General features: G+C 43.7%; 1 protein-coding gene across 1 annotated transcript in view; it reads left to right on the plus strand.

Moving 5' to 3' along the window:
• Positions 1–23507, plus strand: part of LOC126263551 (protein Wnt-1-like) — a 65060-nt gene that overhangs the window by 22698 nt on the left and 18855 nt on the right. Inside the window, exons 3-4 of the mRNA XM_049960644.1 lie at positions 16918–17075; positions 20409–20516. Coding sequence (XP_049816601.1) covers positions 16918–17075; positions 20409–20516 — 266 coding nt within the window. The remainder of the gene's footprint in view (positions 1–16917; positions 17076–20408; positions 20517–23507) is intronic.

The raw sequence follows: 23507 nt of genomic DNA on the forward strand, positions 1-23507 counted from the left end.
TACCATGGGGGATCAGTTCCATCTCTTACCAATTTATGAGGTATGAATCTTTCAATTGCTGTTGCTACTATATCTTTGAATTTGAGCCACATCTCGTCTACATTTGCATAGTCAGTTCGGAAGGAATGGAGATTGTCTCTTAGAAAGGCTTCTAGTGACACTTTATCCGCTTTTTTAAATAAAATTATTTTGCGTTTGTTTCTGGTGGATTTGGAAGAAACGGTATTGAGCCTAGCTACAACGACCTTGTGATCACTAATCCCTGTTCAAATGGCTCTGAGCACTATGGGACTTAACAACTATGGTCATCAGTCCCCTAGAACTTAGAACTACTTAAACCTTACTAACCTAAGGACATCACACAACACCCAGCCATCACGAGGCAGAGAAAATCCCTGACCCCGCCGGGAATCGAACCCGGGAACCCGGGCGTGGGAAGCGAGAACGCTACCGCACGACCACGAGATGCGGGCACTAATCCCTGTATCAGTCATGATGCTCTCTATCAGCTCTGGATTGTTTGTGGCTAAGAGATCAAGTGTGTTTTCGCAACCATTTACAATTCGCGTGGGTTCGTGGACTAACTGCTCGAAATAATTTTCGGAGAAAGCATTTAGGACAATCTCGGAAGATGTTTTCTGCCTACCACCGGTTTTGAACAAGTATTTTCGCCAACATATTGAGGGAAGGTTGAAGTCCCCACCAACTATACCCGAATGAGTGGGGTATTTATTTGTTACGAGACACAAATTTTCTCTGAACTGTTCAGGAACTATATCATCGGAATCTGGGGGTCGGTAGAAGGAGCCAATTATTGACTTAGTTCGGCTGTTAAGTATAACCTCCACCCATACCAATTCGCACGGAGTATCTACTTCGACTTCACTACAAGATAAACCACTACTGACTGACACAAACACTCCACCACCAATTCTGCCTAATCTATCTTTCCTGAACACCGTCTGAGACTTCGTAAAAATTTCTGCATAACTTATTTCAGGCTTTAGCCAGCTTTCTGTACCTATAACGATTTCAGCTTCTGTGCTTTCTACACTCCTGGAAATTGAAATAAGAACACCGTGAATTCATTGTCCCAGGAAGGGGAAACTTTATTGACACATTCCTGGGGTCAGATACATCACATGATCACACTGACAGAACCACAGGCACATAGACACAGGCAACAGAGCATGCACAATGTCGGCACTAGTACAGTGTATATCCACCTTTCGCAGCAATGCAGGCTGCTATTCTCCCATGGAGACGATCGTAGAGATGCTGGATGTAGTCCTGTGGAACGGCTTGCCATGCCATTTCCACCTGGCGCCTCAGTTGGACCAGCGTTCGTGGTGGACGTGCAGACCGCGTGAGACGACGCTTCATCCAGTCCCAAACATGCTCAATGGGGGACAGATCCGGAGATCTTGCTGGCCAGGGTAGTTGACTTACACCTTCTAGAGCACGTTGGGTGGCACGGGATACATGCGGACGTGCATTGTCCTGTTGGAACAGCAAGTTCCCTTGCCGGTCTAGGAATGGTAGAACGATGGGTTCGATGACGGTTTGGATGTACCGTGCACTATTCAGTGTCCCCTCGACGATCACCAGTGGTGTACGGCCAGTGTAGGAGATCGCTCCCCACACCATGATGCCGGGTGTTGGCCCTGTGTGCCTCGGTCGTATGCAGTCCTGATTGTGGCGCTCACCTGCACGGCGCCAAACACGCATACGACCATCATTGGCACCAAGGCAGAAGCGACTCTCATCGCTGAAGACGACACGTCTCCATTCGTCCCTCCATTCACGCCTGTCGCGACACCACTGGAGGCGGGCTGCACGATGATGGGGCATGAGCGGAAGACGGCCTAACGGTGTGCGGGACCGTAGCCCAGCTTCATGGAGACGGTTGCGAATGGTCCTCGCCGATACCCCAGGAGCAACAGTGTCCCTAATTTGCTGGGAAGTGGCGGTGCGGTCCCCTACGGCACTGCATAGGATCCTACGGCCTTGGCGTGCATCTGTGCGTCGCTGCGGTCCGGTCCCAGGTCGACGGGCACGTGCACCTTCCGCCGACCACTGGCGACAACATCGATGTACTGTGGAGACCTCACGCCCCACGTGTTGAGCAATTCGGCGGTACGTCCACCCGGCCTCTCGCATGCCCACTATACGCCCTCGCTCAAAGTCCGTCAACTGCACATACGGTTCACGTCCACGCTGTCGCGGCATGCTACCAGTGTTAAAGACTGCGATGGAGCTCCGTATGCCACGGTAAACTGGCTGACACTGACGGCGGCGGTGCACAAATGCTGCGCAGCTAGCGCCATTCGACGGCCAACACCGCGGTTCCTGGTGTGTCCGCTGTGCCGTGCGTGTGATCATTGCTTGTACAGCCCTCTCGCAGTGTCCGGAGCAAGTATGGTGGGTTTGACACACCGGTGTCAATGTGTTCTTTTTTCCATTTCCAGGAGTGTATTAGCGCTTGAAGCTCAGGGACTTTCCCAGCACAACTACAACATTTTACAACTACAATTCCGACTGTTCCTTGATCCAAGCTCGTCCTGTGTTTGGCATGCACCCTTTGAGATTGCAGCCCACCCCGTACTTTCCCGAGGCCTTCTAACCTAAATAACCGCCCAGTCCACGCCACACAGCCTCCGCTACCCGTGTAGCCGCCAGATGAGTGTAGTGAACTCCTGACCTATTCGGCGGAACCCGAAACCCCACCACCCTATGGCGCAAGTCAAGGAATCTGCAGCCAGCACGGTCGCAAAACCGTCTGAGCCTCTGATTCAGACCCTCCACCCGGCTCTGCACCAAAGGTCCGCAGTCGGTTCTGTCAACGATGCTGCAGATGGTGAGCTCTGCCTTCATCTCGTAAGCAAGACCGGCAGCCTTCACCAAATCAAATAGCCGCTGAAATCCAGAGAGAATTTCCTCAGATCCAAAGCGACACACGTCATTAGTGCCGACATGTGCCACCACCTGCAGCTGGCTGCAGCCTGTGCTCTTCATGGCATCCGGAAGGACCCTTTCCACATCAGGAATGACTCCACCCGGAATGCACACGAAGTGCACACTGGATTTCGTCCCCTCCTTAGCCGCCATACCCCTAAGGGGCCCCATTACGCGCCTAACATTGGAGCTCCCAACTACCAATAAGCCCACCCTCTTTGACTGCCCGGACCTTGTAGGCTGAGAATCATCCTCTGAAACAGGGCAGGCAGCTGCATCTGGCTCAGCCAGAGACAGTGCCTGAAACCTGGTTGTCAGACGCACCGGGGAGGCTTTCTGATCAGCCTCCGGGGACGTCTTTCGCTGCCTGCCACGCCTTGGAACGACCTCCCAATCAACCACAGGCGAGGGCTCAGCCCCACTGCGGGCAGCAACCGGAGCAACCACAGCGGCATACCGATCTGGGGACAGACGGGACGTGGTTGACATCCCCGTGATACCCAAGTCCGGCTCCCCACAGTGGTGCCCATTGGGAAAAGCCTCAAGCTGCGCGACCGAAGTCAGCGCCGCTTGCAGCTGTGAGCGAAGGGATACCAACTCAGCCCTCATCCGAACACAGCAATCACAGTCACTGTCCATTCTAGTCGATGTTACTGAAACACGATTCCCTACCTAGATAACGCAAGGGAAACACGCAAAGAATGTATTAACTAACCGGTACAAATGCCTAACGACTGCCCTACAATCTGCCTGAATTTACGATTACAGTAACTAAAACTCGAAATCACACCTCCTATACGAAACTCACACGCAATTTAAGTAAGAATCTACGAAGTAAACACTAAAGCGCGATGCTACAACTCTCAAATACTATAATACGCCCGAAATTATGAATTAAACAACGGAAGTACCCAAAAACACGCAAAGAAATTAAGAATTGAACTATGTAACAAATAAGTAAGCTAGGAGTATACGACTTGCTGCTGGCAGCTGCTGATCCAACGGCGGCAGGGGGTATGACTTTGCCTACTGATAGGATGGCGTTGAACTTTTTTGTTGTCCATGGTCCTTTGTGGCGGAGTTCCATTGATGTTCTCTCGTTTTCGGTGTCAAAATGATGAACCCAGCTTCAATTGCCTGTCACAATATTGTGAAGGAACCCGTCACCCTCACGCTCATATATATATATATATATATATATATATATATATATATATATATATATATATATATATTGTTGTGGTCTTCAGTCCTGAGACTGGTTTGATGCAGCTCTCCATGCTACTCTATCCTGTGCAAGCTTCTTCATCTCCCAGTACCTACTGCAACCTACATCCTTCTGAATCTGCTTAGTGTATTCATCTCTTGGTCTCCCTCTACGATTTTTACCCTCCACGCTGCCCTCCAATACTAAATTGGTGATCCCTTGATGCCTCAGAACATGTCCTACCAACCGATCCCTTCTTCTGGTCAAGTTGTGCCACAAACTTCTCGTCTTCCCAATCCTATTCAATACTTCCTCTTTAGTTATGTGATCTACCCATCTAATCTTCAGCATTCTTCTGTAGCACCACATTTCGAAAGCTTCTATTCTCTTGTCGTCCAAACTATTTATCGTCCATGTTTCACTTCCATACATGCCTACACTCCATACAAATACTTTCAGAAACGACTTCCTGACACTTAAATCTATACTCGATGTTAACAAATTTCTCTTCTTCAGAAACGATTTCCTTGCCATTGCCAGTCTACATTTTCTATACTCTCTAAGTCGACCATCATCAGTTACTTTGCTCCCCAAATATCAAAACTCCTTTACTACTTTAAGTGTCTCATTTCCTAATCTAATTCCCTCAGCATCACCCAACTTAATTCGACTACATTTCATTATCCACGTTTTGCTTTTGTTGATGTTCATCTTATATCCTCCTTTCAAGACGCTATCCATTCCATTCAACTGCTCTTCCAAGTCCTTTGCTGTCTCTGACAGAATTACAATGTCATCGGCGAACCTCAAAGTTTTTATTTCTTCTCCATGGATTTTAATACCTACTCAGAATTTTTCTTTTGTTTCCTTTACTGCTTGCTCAATATACAGATTGAATAACATTGGGGAGAGGCTACAACCCCGTCTTACTCCCTTCCCAACAACTGCTTCCCTTTCGTGTCCCTCGACTCTTATAACTGCCATCTGGTTTCCGTACAAATTGTAAATAGCCTTTCGCTCCCTGTATTTTACCCCTGCCAACTTTAGAATTTGAAAGAGAGTATTCCATTCAACATAGTCAAAAGCTTTCTCTAAGTCTGTAAATGCTAGAAACGTAGGTTTGCCTTCCTTAATCTTTCTTCTAAGATAAGTCGTAAGGTCAGTATTGCCTCACGTGTTCCAGTATTTCTACGGAATCCAAACTGATCTTCCCCGAGGTCGGCTTCTACTAGTTTTTCCATTCGTCTGTAAAGAATTCGTGTTAGTATTTTGCAGCTGTGGTATATTAAACTGATTGTTCGGTAATTTTCACATCTGTCAACACCTGCTTTCTTTGGGATTGGAATTATTATTATATTCTTCTTGAAGTCTGAGGGTATTTCGCCTGTTTCATACTTCTTGCTCACCAGATGGTAGAGTTTTGTCAGGACTGGCTCTCCCAAGGCCGTCAGTAGTTCCAATGGAATGTTGTCTACTCCGGGGGCCTTGTTTCGACTCAGGTCTCTCAGTGCTCTGTCAAACTCTTCACGCAGTATCGTATCTCCCATTTCATCTTCATCTACATCCTTTTCCATCCTTTTCCATAATATTGTCCTCAAGTACATCGGCCTTGTATAGACCCTCTATATACTCCTTCCACCTTTCTGCTTTCCCTTCTTTGCTTAGAACTGGGTTTCCATCTGAGCTCTTGATATTCATACAAGTGGTTCTCTTTCCTCCAAAGGTCCCTTTAATTTTCCTGTAGGCAGTATCTATCTTACCCCTAGTGAGATAAGCCTCTACATCCTTACATTTGTCTTCTAGCCATCCCTGCTTAGCCATTTTGCACTTCCTGTCGATCTCATTTTTGAGACGTTTGTATTCCTTTTTGCCTGCTTCATTTACTGCATTTTTATATTTTCTCCTTTCATCAGTTAAATTCAATATTTCTTCTGTTACCCAAGGATTTCTACTAGCCCTCGTCTTTTTACCTACTTGATCCTCTGCTGCCTTCACTACTTCATCCCTCAAAGCTACCCATTCTTCTTCTACTGTATTTCTTTCCCCCATTCCTGTCAATTGTTCCCTTATGCTCTCCCTGAAACTCTGTACAACCTCTGGTTCTTTCAGTTTATCCAGGTCCTATCTCCCTAAGTTCCCACCTTTTTGCAGTTTCTTCAGTTTTAATCTACAGGTCATAACCAATAGATTGTGGTCAGAGTCCACATCTGCCCCTGGAAATGTCTTACAATTTAAAACCTGGTTCCTAAATCTCTGTCTTACCATTATATAATCTATCTGATACCTTTTAGTATCTCCAGGGTTGTTCCATGTATACAACCTTCTTTCATGATTCTTAAACCAAGTGTTAGCTATGATTAAGTTGTGCTCTGTGCAAAATTCTACCAGGCGGCTTCCTCTTTCATTTCTTACCCCCAATCCATATTCACCTACTACGTTTCCTTCTCTCCCTCTTCCTACTACCGAATTCCAGTCACCCATGACTATTAAATTTTCGTCTCCCTTCACTATCTGAATAATTTCTTTTATTTTATCATACATTTCTTCAATTTCTTCGTCATCTGCAGAGCTAGTTGGCATATAAACTTGTACCACTGTAGTAGGTGTGGGCTTCGTATCTATCTTGGCCACAATAATGCGTTCACTATGCTGTTTGTAGTAGCTTACCCGCATTCCTATTTTCCTATTCATTATTAAACCTACTCTTGCATTACCCCTAATTGATTTTGTGTTTATAACCCTGTAGTCACCTGACCAGAAGTCTTGTTCCTCCTGCCACCGAACTTCATTAATTCCCACTATATCTAACCTATCCATTTCCCTTTTTAAATTTTCTAACCTACCTGCCCGATTAAATGATCTGACATTCCACGCTCCGACCCGTAGAACGCCAGTTTTCTTTCTCCTGATAACGATATATATATATATATATATATATATATATATATATATATATATGCGTATGGCGCTACACACATGGTTTACATTTACTACATTATGAAATTATATGATAAAATACACTATAGAATACATAAGTGAAGGATACATATTCAGATAAAATATAATACATAAACACAATAAAAAGTAATATCACAGCAGATATTTTGCGCTACCCAAGTCTTCAAATTCTGACGTCCAAATTGGCGATCCATTCGAGGCAGGGCGGTGTGGCGTTGAAGAAGACAGCCCAACTACCCTGGTAGGCTCTTAATTCACAGTCCTGGGCGAAGTGCTGTATTGTTTGATTATGCGGCACTTACCTGAGAGGTTTGTCTGTGTCATCCGACGATTTTTTTCCTTCGTTGCTATTTTATCCCCTCTCCCCTTACGGGCGGCGGATGGGCTGTCAGTAGTACAATTGTTCGCTCTTCAGCCAAGCGAATTAAAGAAATTTTACAGTGAGAAATACAAACACATTTTGGGGTTGTTTTCTATTTTAAATTAAAAATCAAAGACGGACAGTTAAAAAATCAGAAATATATACATTTTAAAAACACAGCGCAGGATGGTGAAATTCTTCTTATGAAAACACCGAAGCACTACTCTTTCACTTAAAAATTGTAGGACCCGCACTAGGTGAGAGATATTGCTGGAGGGATTGCTGGAGGAGAGAGACTGATCCATAGGATTCAGAGGTGTGGGTAGAAAGATAATACTCTGTTAGATAGGAAAACTATGGAGACGACAGGTAGAAGCTGAGGTGGATAGTGGGAAATACATTCGGTGGGAAAGACAGAGGTTGGGGAGTAGTACGTCATGTGGGTAGGGCAGCAGTTACAAGAGGAAATGAATGGGGATGGAGATGGAAAGGGAAAGGAGAGCAGGAGCTGGTTTGTGGGGGGTCTGCCTGAGTGCAGTTAAAAACGGACAGGCCAACAGGGTGTGGACCACTGTCAGCACTGATCCACACCGGCAGAGAGGTGGGTCGTCACGGCGCAAGAGATGACCGTGCGTCAGCCAGGTGTGACTAATACGGAGCCGGCAGAGACCAACTGAGTCCTTGCGGGAGGCTCGTAAGGAGGAGCGCCACACACCAGTAGTCCCCTTGACGGCCCGAAGTTTGTTGGGTGAAGGCAGGGTGCGCCATTCTCCACCCCGGGTGCGAAGTACCTTCTGCCGCAAAACTGACCTGAGGTCACTCTCCGAAAGGCCAATCTCCAAGGCTGGTGCACCGACAGCCTGTTTGGCCAGCGCGTCAACACGTTCATTTCCCGGGTGCCGACATGACCCGGGGTCCACACAAGGACCACAGAGCGGACGCAACGGGCAAGAGTATGGAGGGACACCTGGATAGCCATCACCAGACGAGAGCGACGGAAACACTGGTAGATAGCTCGTAAACCGCTCAGGGATTCACTACTGATAACGAAGGACTCACCTGAGCAGGAGCGGATATACTCTAGGGCGCGAGAGATGGCGACCAGCTCGGCAGTGAAAACAATGGAGCCAGCCGGCAAAGAGTGTTGTTCATAATGATCCTCTACAATAAGAGCACATAAGCGACACGACCAGCAACCATCGTACCGTCAGTATAGACGTCAGAGCCTTGAAACGCGGCAAGGATTGAAAGAAAGCGGCGGGGGGAGGGCCTCAGGAGGGACTGAGTCCTTCGGGCCCAGTATCAAATCGAGCAGAAGGTATGGGGGCACACACCGCGGGGGTAGGCGTATATGGGCCCGGAAAACAGGAGGGAGAGGGAAAAACTCAAGCCCAGAGAGAAGAGCCCGGACACGAACTGAGGCCGTGATGTGGAGTGGGGTAGGTGGGCAAGAGTTAAAAAGCTGGCAGGAGGGATCAATATCAGGGCTGATCTAACTGTCTGGGAAAGGGAGTAGATAGAAATTACGCAAACCGCTTCCGATGCTTCATTACGAGAACGAGCAACCCAACATTGCACGTCAATAATGTTGATAGTCACCACCATACACAGCTTTCACATTTCTGTGGATTTCAATTAGAGGCCCATGTTACACCGCAGAAACTCGACTACAGCCCGCTGTTTCCCAAGCACCGCCATACTTACGTTACATACGCCATGTTACACACTACAATTCGGAGTCCTCCAGCGGCAGAGGGTTGAACTAGCCGGCCGAAGTGGCCGTGCGGTTAAAGGCGCTGCAGTCTGGAACCGCAAGACCGCTACGGTCGCAGGTTCGAATCCTGCCTCGGGCATGGATGTTTGTGATGTCCTTAGGTTAGTTAGGTTTAACTAGTTCTAAGTTCTAGGGGACTAATGACCTCAGCAGTTGAGTCCCATAGTGCTCAGAGCCATTTGAACCATTTGAGGGTTGAACTTGCGTCAGCGAAGCGGGAAAGTCGACCGTGAAATATGCATAGCATGTGTACCTCAACCAATATTAGGAACAGAATAAAAAAAATTCGGAGGCACTATGTTCAGTACGCCCTCACACATTCGAACAACTTAAAACTAACATTTCTTTAAGTACAAAACCTCTTTCTTACAGCAAAGTGTCGTCCTATAACATTACCACACCTATTTCTCGTCAAATTGACGTTGCTTTTCAAAATTAAATGCTTCAAATCTATGTTTTTCCGAGGCGTGGAGACGAAGGATTCCCTTAACTCGTGCAAGGCGACATCGAGACGTCTGACTTTCACACGTTGCAACTGGAATGGTACTCTTTCTCTCTCTCTCCTCTCGACACCATCGTATTCATACAGGACAGGTACATAATCACATGATACAAAAAAGTCTCCAATTAACAAGACTTTATAAGTTACTAAAACCCGAAATAAGTCGCAAAATCATTACCACACCACATTGTGTGGCAGCTCTCAGGTAGTGTCTTATTTTTATCATTGGTATCATTGGTATTATAAAACATGACAGTCTCTCATTTGTTTTGTTCTGTCCAGACGTGCAATGTGAAATCGTGTTGTGCTGAAGAAAGTTGCTCCGTCTTTAATATTGCCTGTGTCGTTATTTTGCGTATAGTTCAGTAGTTCAGGTCACACAGCTGACGCTAATGGCCATATACCGCTACTGCGTCTCACAGGCACAGTATAAAGTCCAAAGACTCTCTGACCTTGGCACAGCTGACTTCCATAGAATAGGTAAACTAAGTAAATGTTGCTTTGTTATATTGACTTAGTGTATGGAAGTCAGTTGCTCCATGGAAAGACAGTTCAAACGTGTACTGTAGAAACATAATAATACAGGGTGATTCAAAAAGAATACCACAACTTTAAAAATGTGTATTTAATGAAAGAAACATAATATAACCTTCTGTTATACATCATTACAAAGAGTATTTAAAAAGGTTTTTTTTTTTCACTCAAAAACAAGTTCAGAGATGTTCAATATGGCCCCCTCCAGACACTCGAGCAATATCAACCCGATACTCCAACTCGTTCCACACTCTCTGTAGCATATCAGGCGTAACAGTTTGGATAGCTGCTGTTATTTCTCGTTTCAAATCATCAATGGTGGCTGAGAGAGGTGGCCGAAACACCATGTCCTTAACATACCCCCATAAGAAATAATCGCAGGGGGTAAGATCAGGGCTTCTTGGAGGCCAGTGATGAAGTGCTCTGTCACGGGCTGCCTGGCGGCCGATCCATCGCCTCGGGTAGTTGACGTTCAGGTAGTTACGGACAGATAAGTGCCAATGTGGTGGCGCTCCATCCTGCTGAAATATGAATTGTTGTGCTTCTTGTTCGAGCTGAGGGAACAGCCAATTCTCTAATATCTCCAGATACTGTAGTCCAGTTACAGTAGCACCTTCGAAGAAAAAGGGACCAAAAACTTTATTGGCTGAAATGGCACAGAAAACGTTCACCTTAGGCGAGTCACGTTCATACTGAGTTGTGTCCCGCGGATTCTCAGTGCCCCGTATACAGACATTGTGACGGTTGACTTTCCCGTTAGTATGGAAAGTTGCTTCATCACTAAACACAATCTTTGAAACGAAAGATTCATCTGTTTCCATTTGAGCAAGGATAAAATCACAGAAATCGATTCTTTTAATCTTATCAGCTGCAGACAGTGCTTGAACCAATTTCAGACGATAAGGTTTCATAACTAACCTTTTTCGTAGGACTCTCCATACAGTTGATTGTGGAATTTGCAGCTCTCTGCTAGCTCTGCGAGTCGATTTTCCTGGGCTGCGAACAAATGCTTGCTGGATGCGTGCTACATTTTCATCACTCGTTCTCGGCCGTCCAGAACTTTTCCCTTTGCACAAACACCCATTCTCTGTAAACTGTTTATACCAACGTTTAATACACCACCTATCAGGAGGTTTAACACCATACTTCGTTCGAAATGCACGCTGAACAACTGTCGTCGATTCACTTCTGCCGTACTCAATAACACAAAAAGCTTTATGTTGAGCGGTCGCCATCTTAGCATCAACTGACGCTGACGCCTAGTCAACAGCGCCTCAAGCGAACAAATGTACAACTAAATGAAACTTTATAGCTCCCTTAATTCGCCGACAGATAGTGCTTAGCTCTGCCTTTTGTCGTTGCAGAGTTTTAAATTCCTAAAGTTGTGGTATTCTTTTTGAATCACCCTGTACTTTTCTGTATTACAATGGAACTGACATCCACATCATAAAGACGCGGGACATGCTTGGAAAATGGAAGGACTCGTTCGAAACTAATCATTATTAAGGAATATATATGCAACTGTGACAAAAACTAAATAAGTATTAACATATAGTTGCTGGCCCTTATGTTGACGCAATCTTGGAAATACGCAAAAATATTGAAATTTTACTTGACTTTAAGACAAGACAGGTTTTAATTTTATAGGATATGCTACACTTAATTTACATTACGAAGAAATGCTCCTTTTCTTTGAGGCCCACATGTAAAGGAAAGCAGGTAATTGGAAAGGTACTGGCAGTACAAACCGAGACCTTTTTCTTTTTTTTTTTTTTTTAAACGTAGCTGACAAGTTGCATCGTCACTTCATCCACTTGTCCAAATACATCCTCTTGTCCTAATACCTTTTGGGTATGACCAAAACTCGTCTTCTGCTCTAGAGTGAAGAAGGCGTAGCTGAATTAACTGTACTTTAGTTTTGACGGTAGTCTCCCAGACTGCTGTTGCTTCTTCTTCTTCTTCTTCTTCTTCTTGTGCAAGCTTGTAAAAATAGGTTCTGGTAGCAGGTTTAACTTGACGTAGCTGAATTAATAGTCTTGGACATGATGCCATTTTCCACCTGATGGTTTAACTGTAGATTCTGATAAACTTTCACAACTGATTTCAATATTGGCATATATTAGCAATGACAATAGTTCATAGAGCGACCATCAGCACAAATACACTTCGTAGCACCCCTGACAACCAAGTGCGTCTTCTGCATTGATGCGACAAAGACCTCGTAAAATCTCCAGGTTCAGGCTGAAGTTGTTATTCCGGTTTTTGTTTACACACTTTTGACACAGGTTAATACCGTTACAAAAACTAGAAAAATGTGAAAGATACAGGTACAGAATAACGCTTATGGTAACTATTAGTAATTGTTTTCAGGGAACATGATGTCTATATTGCAATGACAATAGTATACTTAATTTGATTTGGGCATGTTTTCCACTCTGATAGTTAAACAGGTGTTTTGCAGTTTTGTGTTTTTCTACGAATAAGTTACATCTGTTTTATGTTACCTGTCAGGATTTACAAATAATAAAAGTAATTTTGTTGTGAACAGTTTTGTGAATCAGTTATTATTTTCAATTCAGAATTATGATGTAGTTTCCATATTTTAAATTTGGCAATTTGTCATTTGGTATAGAACTGACAGAAACTAGGAATCATTTCACTATCTCTGTCTCCAGAGTTTTCGCATGAGACATGAAGTTCCAAAATAGAATTTAATCAATAATTTAACGTCATTGCATGATTTGTAATTTTCGTCTTTTGGTTTATTATTAAAATTATCATGGCTATTTCCATGATGTTCGTGCTCAGAGGTTTGTTTACGTGTAACATGCATTTAGTCTATTTCAAAACTGATGTTTTCTCGATAACTGTTAAGTTGTAAATTTGGTTGTAAGCTTAAATTGAAGATAATTTTCGATAAGCTGTAAAATCCGTATTATATTTCTTGCCTATAGATGTCTACAGATGTTATATATCGAAGTATTGTGTGAACAGTTTGAACAGATTGTAAAGATGAACTAGAAAGTTTTACTTATCTATAATATTGTAAGTGCGCAGGAAAAAATTAATAAAACAAAGCTGAAAAGGGGACCGCGCCTACTCATCATCTTAGATTTCCTCCTATTTATGGTTTATGCTGGTTTGGGCGAGAAATGAAAAAAAAAGAAGAAGAAGAAGCATTTTTGGCGTGGATGGAACGAAGCATGAATCATTTATGTTGTCAAGAGTTCTCAGACAGCGGTTGATGCAATGGAAATAGTACAGAACTCTAATTCAAAGGTCTTTGGGTCGAATCCCTGCACGGAATTTTTTTATACTTTAAATTTTTACGTTACTTACAGTGCAAATAAATCGAAATAATGATCAATATACTGTATTTATTAATATTTTCATAAAAGGCATCAAAACAAAAGGCAAGGGAAAAAGTTTGGACGGAGGATTCCAAAAACGGTGGATGAGTTCGTGGAAAAATATACGAATGTCGATATTACCTCGTCACAATCTGGGGAAACAGCCTTACATACACATTTTTTGGCTAGTATCATGAAGTCCTACGTGCAGGAGGACAAATTTAGTCTGTCACTGACCCGTGGCGAGCTCAAAAACAGGTCCGCAGTTATACGACGAGGATTTTCAAAATGGAGAACGATTGCCGTCGTGCAGTATTAAAGTGATTTTCCTCAAACGCCGTCCGGTAGTGTACCCCTGCGATGTCTATTTTTATCGTCAGATGAAGAATTTGATCAAAAAGTTTCAAAACGGCTCTAACCTCACACAGAGAGAAAAAGGAATCGCACCCAGAGAAGACTGCACCAAAAGATTTTCACTGCAGATCACCAGCTACCCTCGCCAATATTTGACGAAATGATGCATTACACGCTGTGTTCTGCCATAGTGTTTGCGATGAGAGAGGACCATTCGTGACTGTAAACCAAATTTGTTTTCCTATAGAAACATTAAAACAACCATGTAATTATAAAATGCGGCGTTTATAACGCGTGAAATATGTCGATAATATAATTGCTTCCTCCGTTTTTACGATGACTATCACCCCAGAAAGTGTAAACAATCAACTGTAACATGATAAAAGTATCTAATTTTATATACGAAGTTCTCGTGTACGCCTTACAATGTCTTCCTGAAAATTTATTTTGAATCCCAAACCTCCGTTTGCCTGTACTTGTTACGCCTTTTATAAAAATGTTAATAAGTACAATATATTGAGCATTATTTTGGTTTATTTACACTGTATGTAACGTAGAAATAGAAAATAAAAAACTTTACGCGAGGCAGTCGACCTAACAACCCTCGAATTACCGTTATGTACTTATTCAACTGCACCAGTCGCTGCCTGCAGGCTACAGTAACGAAAAAAGCTCACGCCCCGCCCGGCAGGAAGTTTCGTGTCGAAACGTTATACAGGGTGGTCCATTGATAGTGACCGGGTCGAATATGTCACGAAATAAACATCAAACGAAAAAACTACAAAGAACGAAACTCGTCTAGTTTGAAGGGGGAAACCAGATGGCGCTATGGTTGGGCCAGTAGATGGCGCTGCCGTAGGTCAAACGGATATCAACTGCGTTTTTTTTTTTAAATAGGAACCCCCATTTTTATTACATATTCGTTTAGTACGTAAAGAAATATGAATGTTTTGGTTGAACCACTTTTTTCGCTTTGTGATAGATGGCGCTGTAATAGTCACAAACGTATAAGTACGTGGTATCACGTAACATTCCGCCAGTGCGGACGGTATTTGCTTCGTGATACATTACCCGTATTAAAATGGACCGTTTACCAGTTACGGAAAAGGTCGATATCGTGTTGATGTATGGCTATTGTGATAAAAATGCCCAACGGGCGTGTGCTATGTATGCTGCTCGATATCCTGGACGACATCATCCAAGAGTCCGGCCAGTTCGCCGGATAGTTACGTTATTTAAGGAAACAGGAAGTGTTCAGCCACGTGTGAAACGTCAACCACGACCTGCAACAAATGATGATCCCAAGTAGGTGTTTTAGCTGCTGTCGCGGCTAATCCGCACATCAGTAGCAGACAAATTGCGCGAGAATCGGTAATCTCAAAAGCGTCGGTGTTGAGGAGAATGCTACATCAACATCGATTGCACCCGTACCATATTTCTATGCACCAAATTGCATGGCGACGACTTTGAACGTCGTGTACAGTTCTGCCACTGGGCACAAGAGAAATTACGGGACGATGACAAATTTTTGCACGTGTTGTATTTAGCAACGAAGCGTCATTCACAAACAGCGTTAACGTAAACCGGCATAATATGCACTATGGGGCAACGAAAAATCCACGATGGCTGCAACAAGTGGAACATCAGCGACCTTAACGGGTTAATGTATGGTGCGGCATTATGGGAAGAAGGATAATTGGCCCCCATTTTATCGATTGCAATCTAAATGGTGCAATGTATGCTGATTTCCTACGTAATGTTCTACCGATGTTACTACAAGATGTTTCACTGTATGACAGAATGGCGATGTACTTCCAACATGATGGATGTCTGGCACATAGCTCGCGTGCAGTTGAAGCGGTACTCAGTAGCATATTTCATGACAGGTGGATTGGTCGTCGAAGCACCATACCATGGCTCGCACGTTCACCAGATCTGACGTCCCCAGATTTCTTTCTTTGGGGAAAGTTGAAGGATATTTGCTATCGTGATCCACCGACAACACCTGACAACATGCGTCAGCACATTGTCAGTGCATGTGCGAACATTACGGAAGGCGAATTACTCGCTGTTGAGAGGAATCTCGTTACACGTATTGCCAAATGCATTGAGGTTGAAGAGCATCATTTTGAGCATTTATTGCATTAATGTGGTATTTACAGGTAATCACGCTGTAACAGCATGCGTTCTCAGAGATGATAAGTTCACAAAGGTACTTGTATCACATTGGAACAACCGAAATAAAATGTTCAAACGTACCTACGTTCTGTATTTTAATTTAAAAAACCTACCTGTTACCAACTGCTCTTCTAAAATTGTGAGCCATATGTTTGTGACTATTACAGTGCCATCTATCACAAAGCGAAGAAAGTGGTCCAACTAAAACATTCATATTTCTTTACGTACTACACGAATATGTAATAAAAATAGGGGTTCCTATTAAAAAAAACAGTTGATATCCGTTTGACCTATGGCAGCGCCATCTAGCGTGCCAACCATAGCGCCATCTGGTTTCCCCCTTCAAGCTAGACAAGTTTCGTTATTTGTTGTTTTTTCGTTTGACGCTTATTTTGTGAGATATTCGGCCCGGTCACGATCAATGGGCCACCCTGTAGAATGGTTGTACAGTTTTTCTATTTTGTTAGTTATGTGACGTCTCCTATCTCAGAACAGTAAAAATCTGTCATAATTTCGAATTGCACATAAATTTATATTTTCTTTTTCTTGTAATCCAATATAAGGTTTATCTGTACTTTCTGCGGTTCCGAAATTAAACTTGTGAGCACCAAGTGATCTAGGATAGCTTATCCTCAGTGGGAGGCGCACGGTAATAAAGTTGTGTTTCACCTGTACGGTTGTACCGTGCTGCAGCAACAAGCACTTTTTAGTCTTTGGAACGTTGATTGCTATGTTCGCTTGCAGAGAGCCGCGAGAAGGCGTTCGTGTACGCGATATCAGCGGCCGGCGTGGCGTACAGCGTGACGAGGGCGTGCGCCCGCGGAGACCTGAACGAGTGCAACTGTGACAGCAGGGTGCGACAGCGGAAGGCGAAGAGCTGGCAGTGGGGCGGCTGCTCAGAGGTAAGTCCCGGCTCTGGCTGCCCGCGTCCGCTTCTACTCACCCCACTAGCACCTCCCAGTGTACTAACCACTAAACTCCGTGGAGGCTGTGCCGCCAAAGGTGGGGGCTGGGGATAGATGTTAGTGGGGGTCCTGCGCCCATCTTGTACCTCTGTAAAAGTAATCTAGCAGTGACTTACACTACTGACCATTAAAATTGCTACACCACGAAGATGACGTGCTACAGGCGCGAAATTTAACCGACAGGAAGAAGATGCTGTCATATGCGAATGATAAGCTTTTCAGAGCATTCACACAAGGTTGGCGCCGGTGGCGATACCTACAACGTGCTGACATGAAGAAAGTTTCCAACCGGTTTCTCATACACAAACAGCAGTTGACCGGCGTTGCCTGGTGAAACGTTGTTGTGATGCCTCGTGTAAGCAGGATAAATGCGTACCATCACGTTTGCGACTTTCATAAAGGTTGGATTGTAGCCTATCGCGATTGCGGTTTATCGTATCGCGACATTGCTGCTCGCGTTCGTCGAGGTCCACTGACTGTTAGCAGAATATGGAATCGGTGGGTTCAAGAGGGTAATACGGAACGCCGTGCTGGATCCCAACGGCTTCGTATCACTAGCAGTCAAGATGTCAGACATCTTATCCGCAGGGCTGTAACGGATCGTGCAGCCACCTCTCGATCCCTGAGTCAATAGATAGGGACGTTTGCAAGGCAACAACCGTCTGAACGAATAGCTCGACGACGTTTGCAGCAGCATGGACTATCAGCTCGGAGACCATGGCTGCGGTTACCCTTGACGCTGCATCACAGACAGGAGCGCCTGCGATGGTGTACTCAACGACGAACCTGGTTGCACGAATGGAAAAATGTCATTTTTTCGGAGGAATCCAGGTTCTGTTTACAACATCGTTATGGTCGCATCCGCGTTTGGCGACATCGCGGTAACGCACATTGGAAGCGTGTATTTGTCATCGCCATATTGGCGTATCACCCGGCGTGGTGGTATGGCGTGCCATTGGTTACACGTCTCGGTCACCTCTTGTTCGGATTGACGGCACTTTGAACAATGGACGATACATTTAGATGTGTTACGACCCGTGGTTCTACCCTTCATTCGATCCCTCCGAAACCCTACATTTCAGCAGGATAATGCAAGACCGCATGTTGCAGGTCCTGTACGGGCCTTTCTGGATACAGAAAGTGTTCGACTGCTGCCCTGGCCAACACTTTCTCCAGATCTCTCACCAATTGAAAACGTCTGGTAAATGGTGGCCGAGCCACTAGCTCGTCACAATACGCCAGTCACTACTCTTGATGACCTGTGGTATCGTATTGAAGCTGCATGGGCAGCTGTACCTGCACATGCCATCCAAGCTCTATTTGACTCAATGCCCAGGCGTATCAAGGCCTTTATTAAGGCCAGAGGTGGTTTTTCTCGGTACTGATTTCTCAGGATCTATGCACCCAAATTGCGTGAAAATGTAATAAAATGGCTCTGAGCACTATGGGACGGTCATCAGTCCCCTAGAACTACTTAAACCTAACTAACCTAAAGACATCACACACATCCATGCCCGAGGCAGGATTCGAACCCGCGACCGTAGCGGTCACGCGGATCCAGACTGAAGTGCCTAGATCCGCACGGCCACACCAGCCGGCAAAATGTAATCACATGTCAGTTCTAGTATAATATCTTTGTCCAATGAATACCTGTTTATCATTTGCATTTCTTCTTGGTGTAGCAATTTTAATGGCCAGTTGTGTAGCATCTCCCCAATGTGAGTCCAGTGTGCTAACCACTGAACTCCATGGGGGTTGTGCCGCCAGAGGTGGGGGGTGGGGATAGATGTTAGTCGGGGTACTGCGCCCACCTTGTACCTCTGTATAAGTAATTTTTGAGGGTCACTCCAAAAGATATGCACACTACGTTTGTAAAAATATAATTTTCATTCTGCATGTCTGAAAGTTTTACAATGTGTGGATACATCCTTTCCGCTTGTTGTCAAACCTAGTTCATCCTGTTCTCGTGAGTGGCGCCGTCACAGCATGTCTACACTTGACGTTCGTCAGAAGCAACATGCTGTCATCTAATTCCTGTGCTGTGAAAACGAGACAGTGGGAAACATCCACAAGAGGTTGAAAAAGGTGTATGGAGATGCTGCTGTCGATCGCAGTACAGCTAGTCGGTGGGCAAGCAGGTTACGTGATGAAAGCGGGCACGGCAATATTGAGGATTGTCCTCTCAGCGGCAGGCCTCGTATTGCACACACTCCAGTTAATGTGCAGAGTGTTAACGAATTGGTGACTGCTGACAGACGCATCGCAGTGAACGAATTGTCACGCTGCGTTGGGGTAGGGGAAGGAAGTGTTTGCAGAATACTGAAAGTGCTGGCGTTAAAAGAGGTTTGTGCCAGGTGGGTTCCCATGATGTTGACAGTGGCTCACAAAGAAACAAGAAAAACGGTATGCAGCGAACTTTTGGAACAGTACGAGAATGGTGGAGTTGAATTTCTTGGAAGAACTGTGACAGGTGATGAAACATGGCTCCATCATTTTTCACCAGAGACGAAGAGGCAATCAGTGGAGTGGTATGATGCAAATTCACCCAAGGAAAAAAAATTCAAAACCACACCTTTTGCTGGAAAATGTATGGCCGCGGTGTTTTTCGATTCCGAAGGACTCTTGCTTGTGGACATCATGCCAAGTGGAACCACCATAAAATTCTGATGCATATGTGACGACACTGAACAAACTTCAAGCTCGACTGAGTCGTGTTCGACCACATCGGCAAAAGCAGGATGTTTTGCTGTTGCACGACAATACACGTCCACATGTCAGTCAAAAAATCATGGAAGCGATCACAAAACTCGGATGGACAACACCGAAACACCCGCCTTACGGTCCTGACCTGGCGCTATGTGACTATCATCTCTTTGGGAAACTGAAAGACTCTCTTCGTGGAACAAGGTTTGAAGATGATGACTCCCTTGTGCACGCTGCCAAACAGTGGCTCCAACAGGTTGGTCGAGAATTTTACCGTGCGGGTATACAAGTCCTGGTTCCAAGATGGCGTAAGTCAGTTGAGAGGAATGGAAATTATGTGGAGAAATGAAAATATTGTTCCTAAACGATGTATCTACACACTGTAAAACTTTCAGACATGTAGTATAAAAGATGGATTTTAAGGAAATAGTGTGGATTTCTTTTTGGAGTGACCCTCGTAGCAATGACATATTTATTCAGCTGTATTTATGCAGAACAAAAGTAAGGCTTGTATTTATTCGCACTTTATAAAAGAGCAGAGATTAAGTTAACTATGGTTTTTTTCAGGACATCCACCATGGTGAGGCGTTCAGCCGCGAGTTTGTAGATTCTGTAGAGAACCGAGAGACTGGCGAGGGTCTGATGAACATCCACAACAACGAAGCGGGACGAAGAGTGAGTAGCATACGTCGCAGCCTGCTTCACTTGTCATCTTGATGTCAGCTTTGTACTCAACATTCAGCGTTCTAGCAGCATCCTATATTTTCCCGTTAAATTTGTTGTGGATAACATAAAAACGATAACCTCCCAACTTCTAGTAGTGGAGGTCTGATATTGAACGCAAAAGTATATTTATGGTCTTTTTTCAAAACAAGTATTGCCAGAAAATGATAGTTGACACATTTAAGTGTGAAACTGGAGGGGAACTGCAGCTACAAACATTGCATAAACTTACGGTATAAGATAGCTATTACATCTTGCATGCTCCCGTTGACACGAGGCATACCTCGCTGCTAATTATTCACACCTATCGAAACCTGTTTTCGGTACTTTTACGTCAGATACAGATCTTTCTCTTATAATTTTAATTTCCGACAGTATTGTTACATAATTATTCTGAAAATGTAATTTGCTCAATCTTCCAGTTTATACCCGTCATCTGAAAATGTAAAGTACAGGGTGTTTCAAAATTATATAAGAAACTATCAGTCTCGATTGCGGTAATGAAACCAACCTTTACCTAGGTTTCAGCCCTAGTAATTGAGCCTTCTTCAGAAGATATACCTGATTCTATAATATGTCTACGAGGGCATGGTCTACAAATAAAACTAAAACAGTCTGAATAGGCGGTGAAAAAGCAGACTGTTACATGCGTCGTAATGATAATGTTCGTTCTTAATTATTTTCTACTTAATTAACGGAGTAGGTGTTCAATTTTTACGTTCCGTGCGTTAGTAAGCTACCAATAGAAATCGTGAATTACGTGTAAAAACAGCCGAATCACACTGACATAAGGTACAACTCATTCATTATATGAAGAAATACTTTCGAATATGTCTATATTTGTAGCTTACTCCGCTGAACTCTAGAGAATATAAACATGGATGAGAAACATATATTTTTGTTGTCATCTGTCTTTATTATCACAGGCACTTTCCCTGACATATAAAAAATTTTTATGGAGTCCAAAGATCCTCCCTTTTTTATGTTTCACTCGACTTTCTAACAAACGAGTATTTTTGTAAATGTAATTACTTTTGCTTCAAAAGCAAACATGTTGAAGATTTTTGCCCTTTGTGGCGCAGATTAAGCAACAATTTTGGAAGTGGTTTCTCTTGTATTGGGAGATTTCCTTCCACAGCTGGAGTCTTCTGACGTCAGAAACTATCTTCACTCGAGCTTTTCCCTCCTTCCACTGTCTTATGTTGATTACGATTAGGCTGGAATTACACCATCATATTTCTTTGTCTCGATGATGTGATAGTAAACTTTGTCAAATCTGGCCTCTCATCATAAATATTATCAAACCTAGGTCCTCGCCGTAGATTTGATCATAAAAGTCGTTCGTCTTCTGTTCACTGCAATGTGAAATGTAACCGCTCGGAGCGCTGGCGTCGCTACAGCTTTTTGACGTCTCTGTAGTATGTTTGTAAACATGGCTTCTACATCTAGAAACATCCAGGCTGGTTTTCAGCAAGCCGTAATAAAGGATGTGGTTACATTCTTAAATAAAATATTCTGTCTTAGCTGTACATTCTACTTTTTCTATTTTTGAACTCTGAATGCCACAAGTTGAAAAGCGTTTCAACTGTTTCGTACTTTTCATTAGTTTTGTAGTTGCTGGAACACTAATTCCATTAATTAAATTATTCGAAAGTAAATATAGTTCTTATTGTCCATATAGTGTACTAAACAGTTATTTACCTTTACATATTCCCCCTTCACAGCTTTATAAATCACTTCACATGTTTCTGGAATTATGTTGGTTAATGTGCAATGTGATATACGATGCTGTGTTGTAAACTAGCTCTCTCCTGTATCAAGAAATCCCAGTGTCACAGTTTGCACGTCTTCTGCAGATATAGCATTTCTCAAGAGAGTATTCTGTTTAGTAATAATGGAAGCCACGTTACTGAGCAAATACTAAAATACACTCTCATTCATTCGTAAGTAATTTATATATAAGACTTGACGTCCTCCGCTTGCAGCTCTCGTAACAAATTTTGCTGAATGCTTTTTTATTTAATTATTTATACGTCAAGTTCCGTAGGACGAAATTGAGGACCGTATCTCCAAGGTCATGGAACGTGTCAGTACATGAAATTAGAACGTAAAAGTAATAACAGATAAAAAAAGTCATGCCATAAGTTTAAGTAAACGCAGTCAACAATACAGCAAGAATCAGCTTAATTTTTCAAGGAACTACTCAACAGAATAGAAGGAGTTACCAATGAGGAAACTCCTCAATTTCGATTTGAAAACACGTGGATTACTGCTAAGATTTTTGAATTCTTGTGGTAGCTTATTGAAAATGGATGCAGTCGTATACTGCACACCTTTCTGCAGAAGAGTTAAGGAAGTCCGAGTCAAACTCACGTTTGTTTCAAATGGCTCTGACCACTATGGGATAACATCTGAGGTCATCAGTCGCCTAGAACTTAGAACTACTTAAACCTAACTAACCGAAGAACATCACACACATCCATGCCCGAGGCAGGATCCGAACCTCCGAACTGACGTGCCTAGAACCGCTCGGCCACCGTGGCCGGCAAACGCAGGTTTGATTTCTGCCGAGTATTAACTGAGTGAAAGCTGCTTGTTCTTGGGAATAAGCTGATATTGTTAACAAGAAATGACAGTAAGGAATATATATATTGAGAGGCCAATGTCAAAAATTCCCAGGCTCGTGAACAGGCGTCGACAAGAGGTTCGTGAACTTACACCACTTATTGCCCGAACAACCGCTCGTTTCTGAGCCAAAATAACCTTTTAGAATGGGAAGAGCTACCCCAAAATATAATACCATACGACATAAGCGAATGAAAATAAGCAAAGTAGACTAATTTTCGTGTCGAACGATCAGATACCATTCGAATAGTAAAAATGACAGCATTAAGTCTTTGAACAAGATCCTGAACATGGTCTTTCCATGACAGTATACTATCT

This window comes from Schistocerca nitens, chromosome 6, assembly GCF_023898315.1.
Source record: "Schistocerca nitens isolate TAMUIC-IGC-003100 chromosome 6, iqSchNite1.1, whole genome shotgun sequence".
NCBI classification, from domain to species: Eukaryota; Metazoa; Arthropoda; class Insecta; order Orthoptera; family Acrididae; genus Schistocerca; species Schistocerca nitens.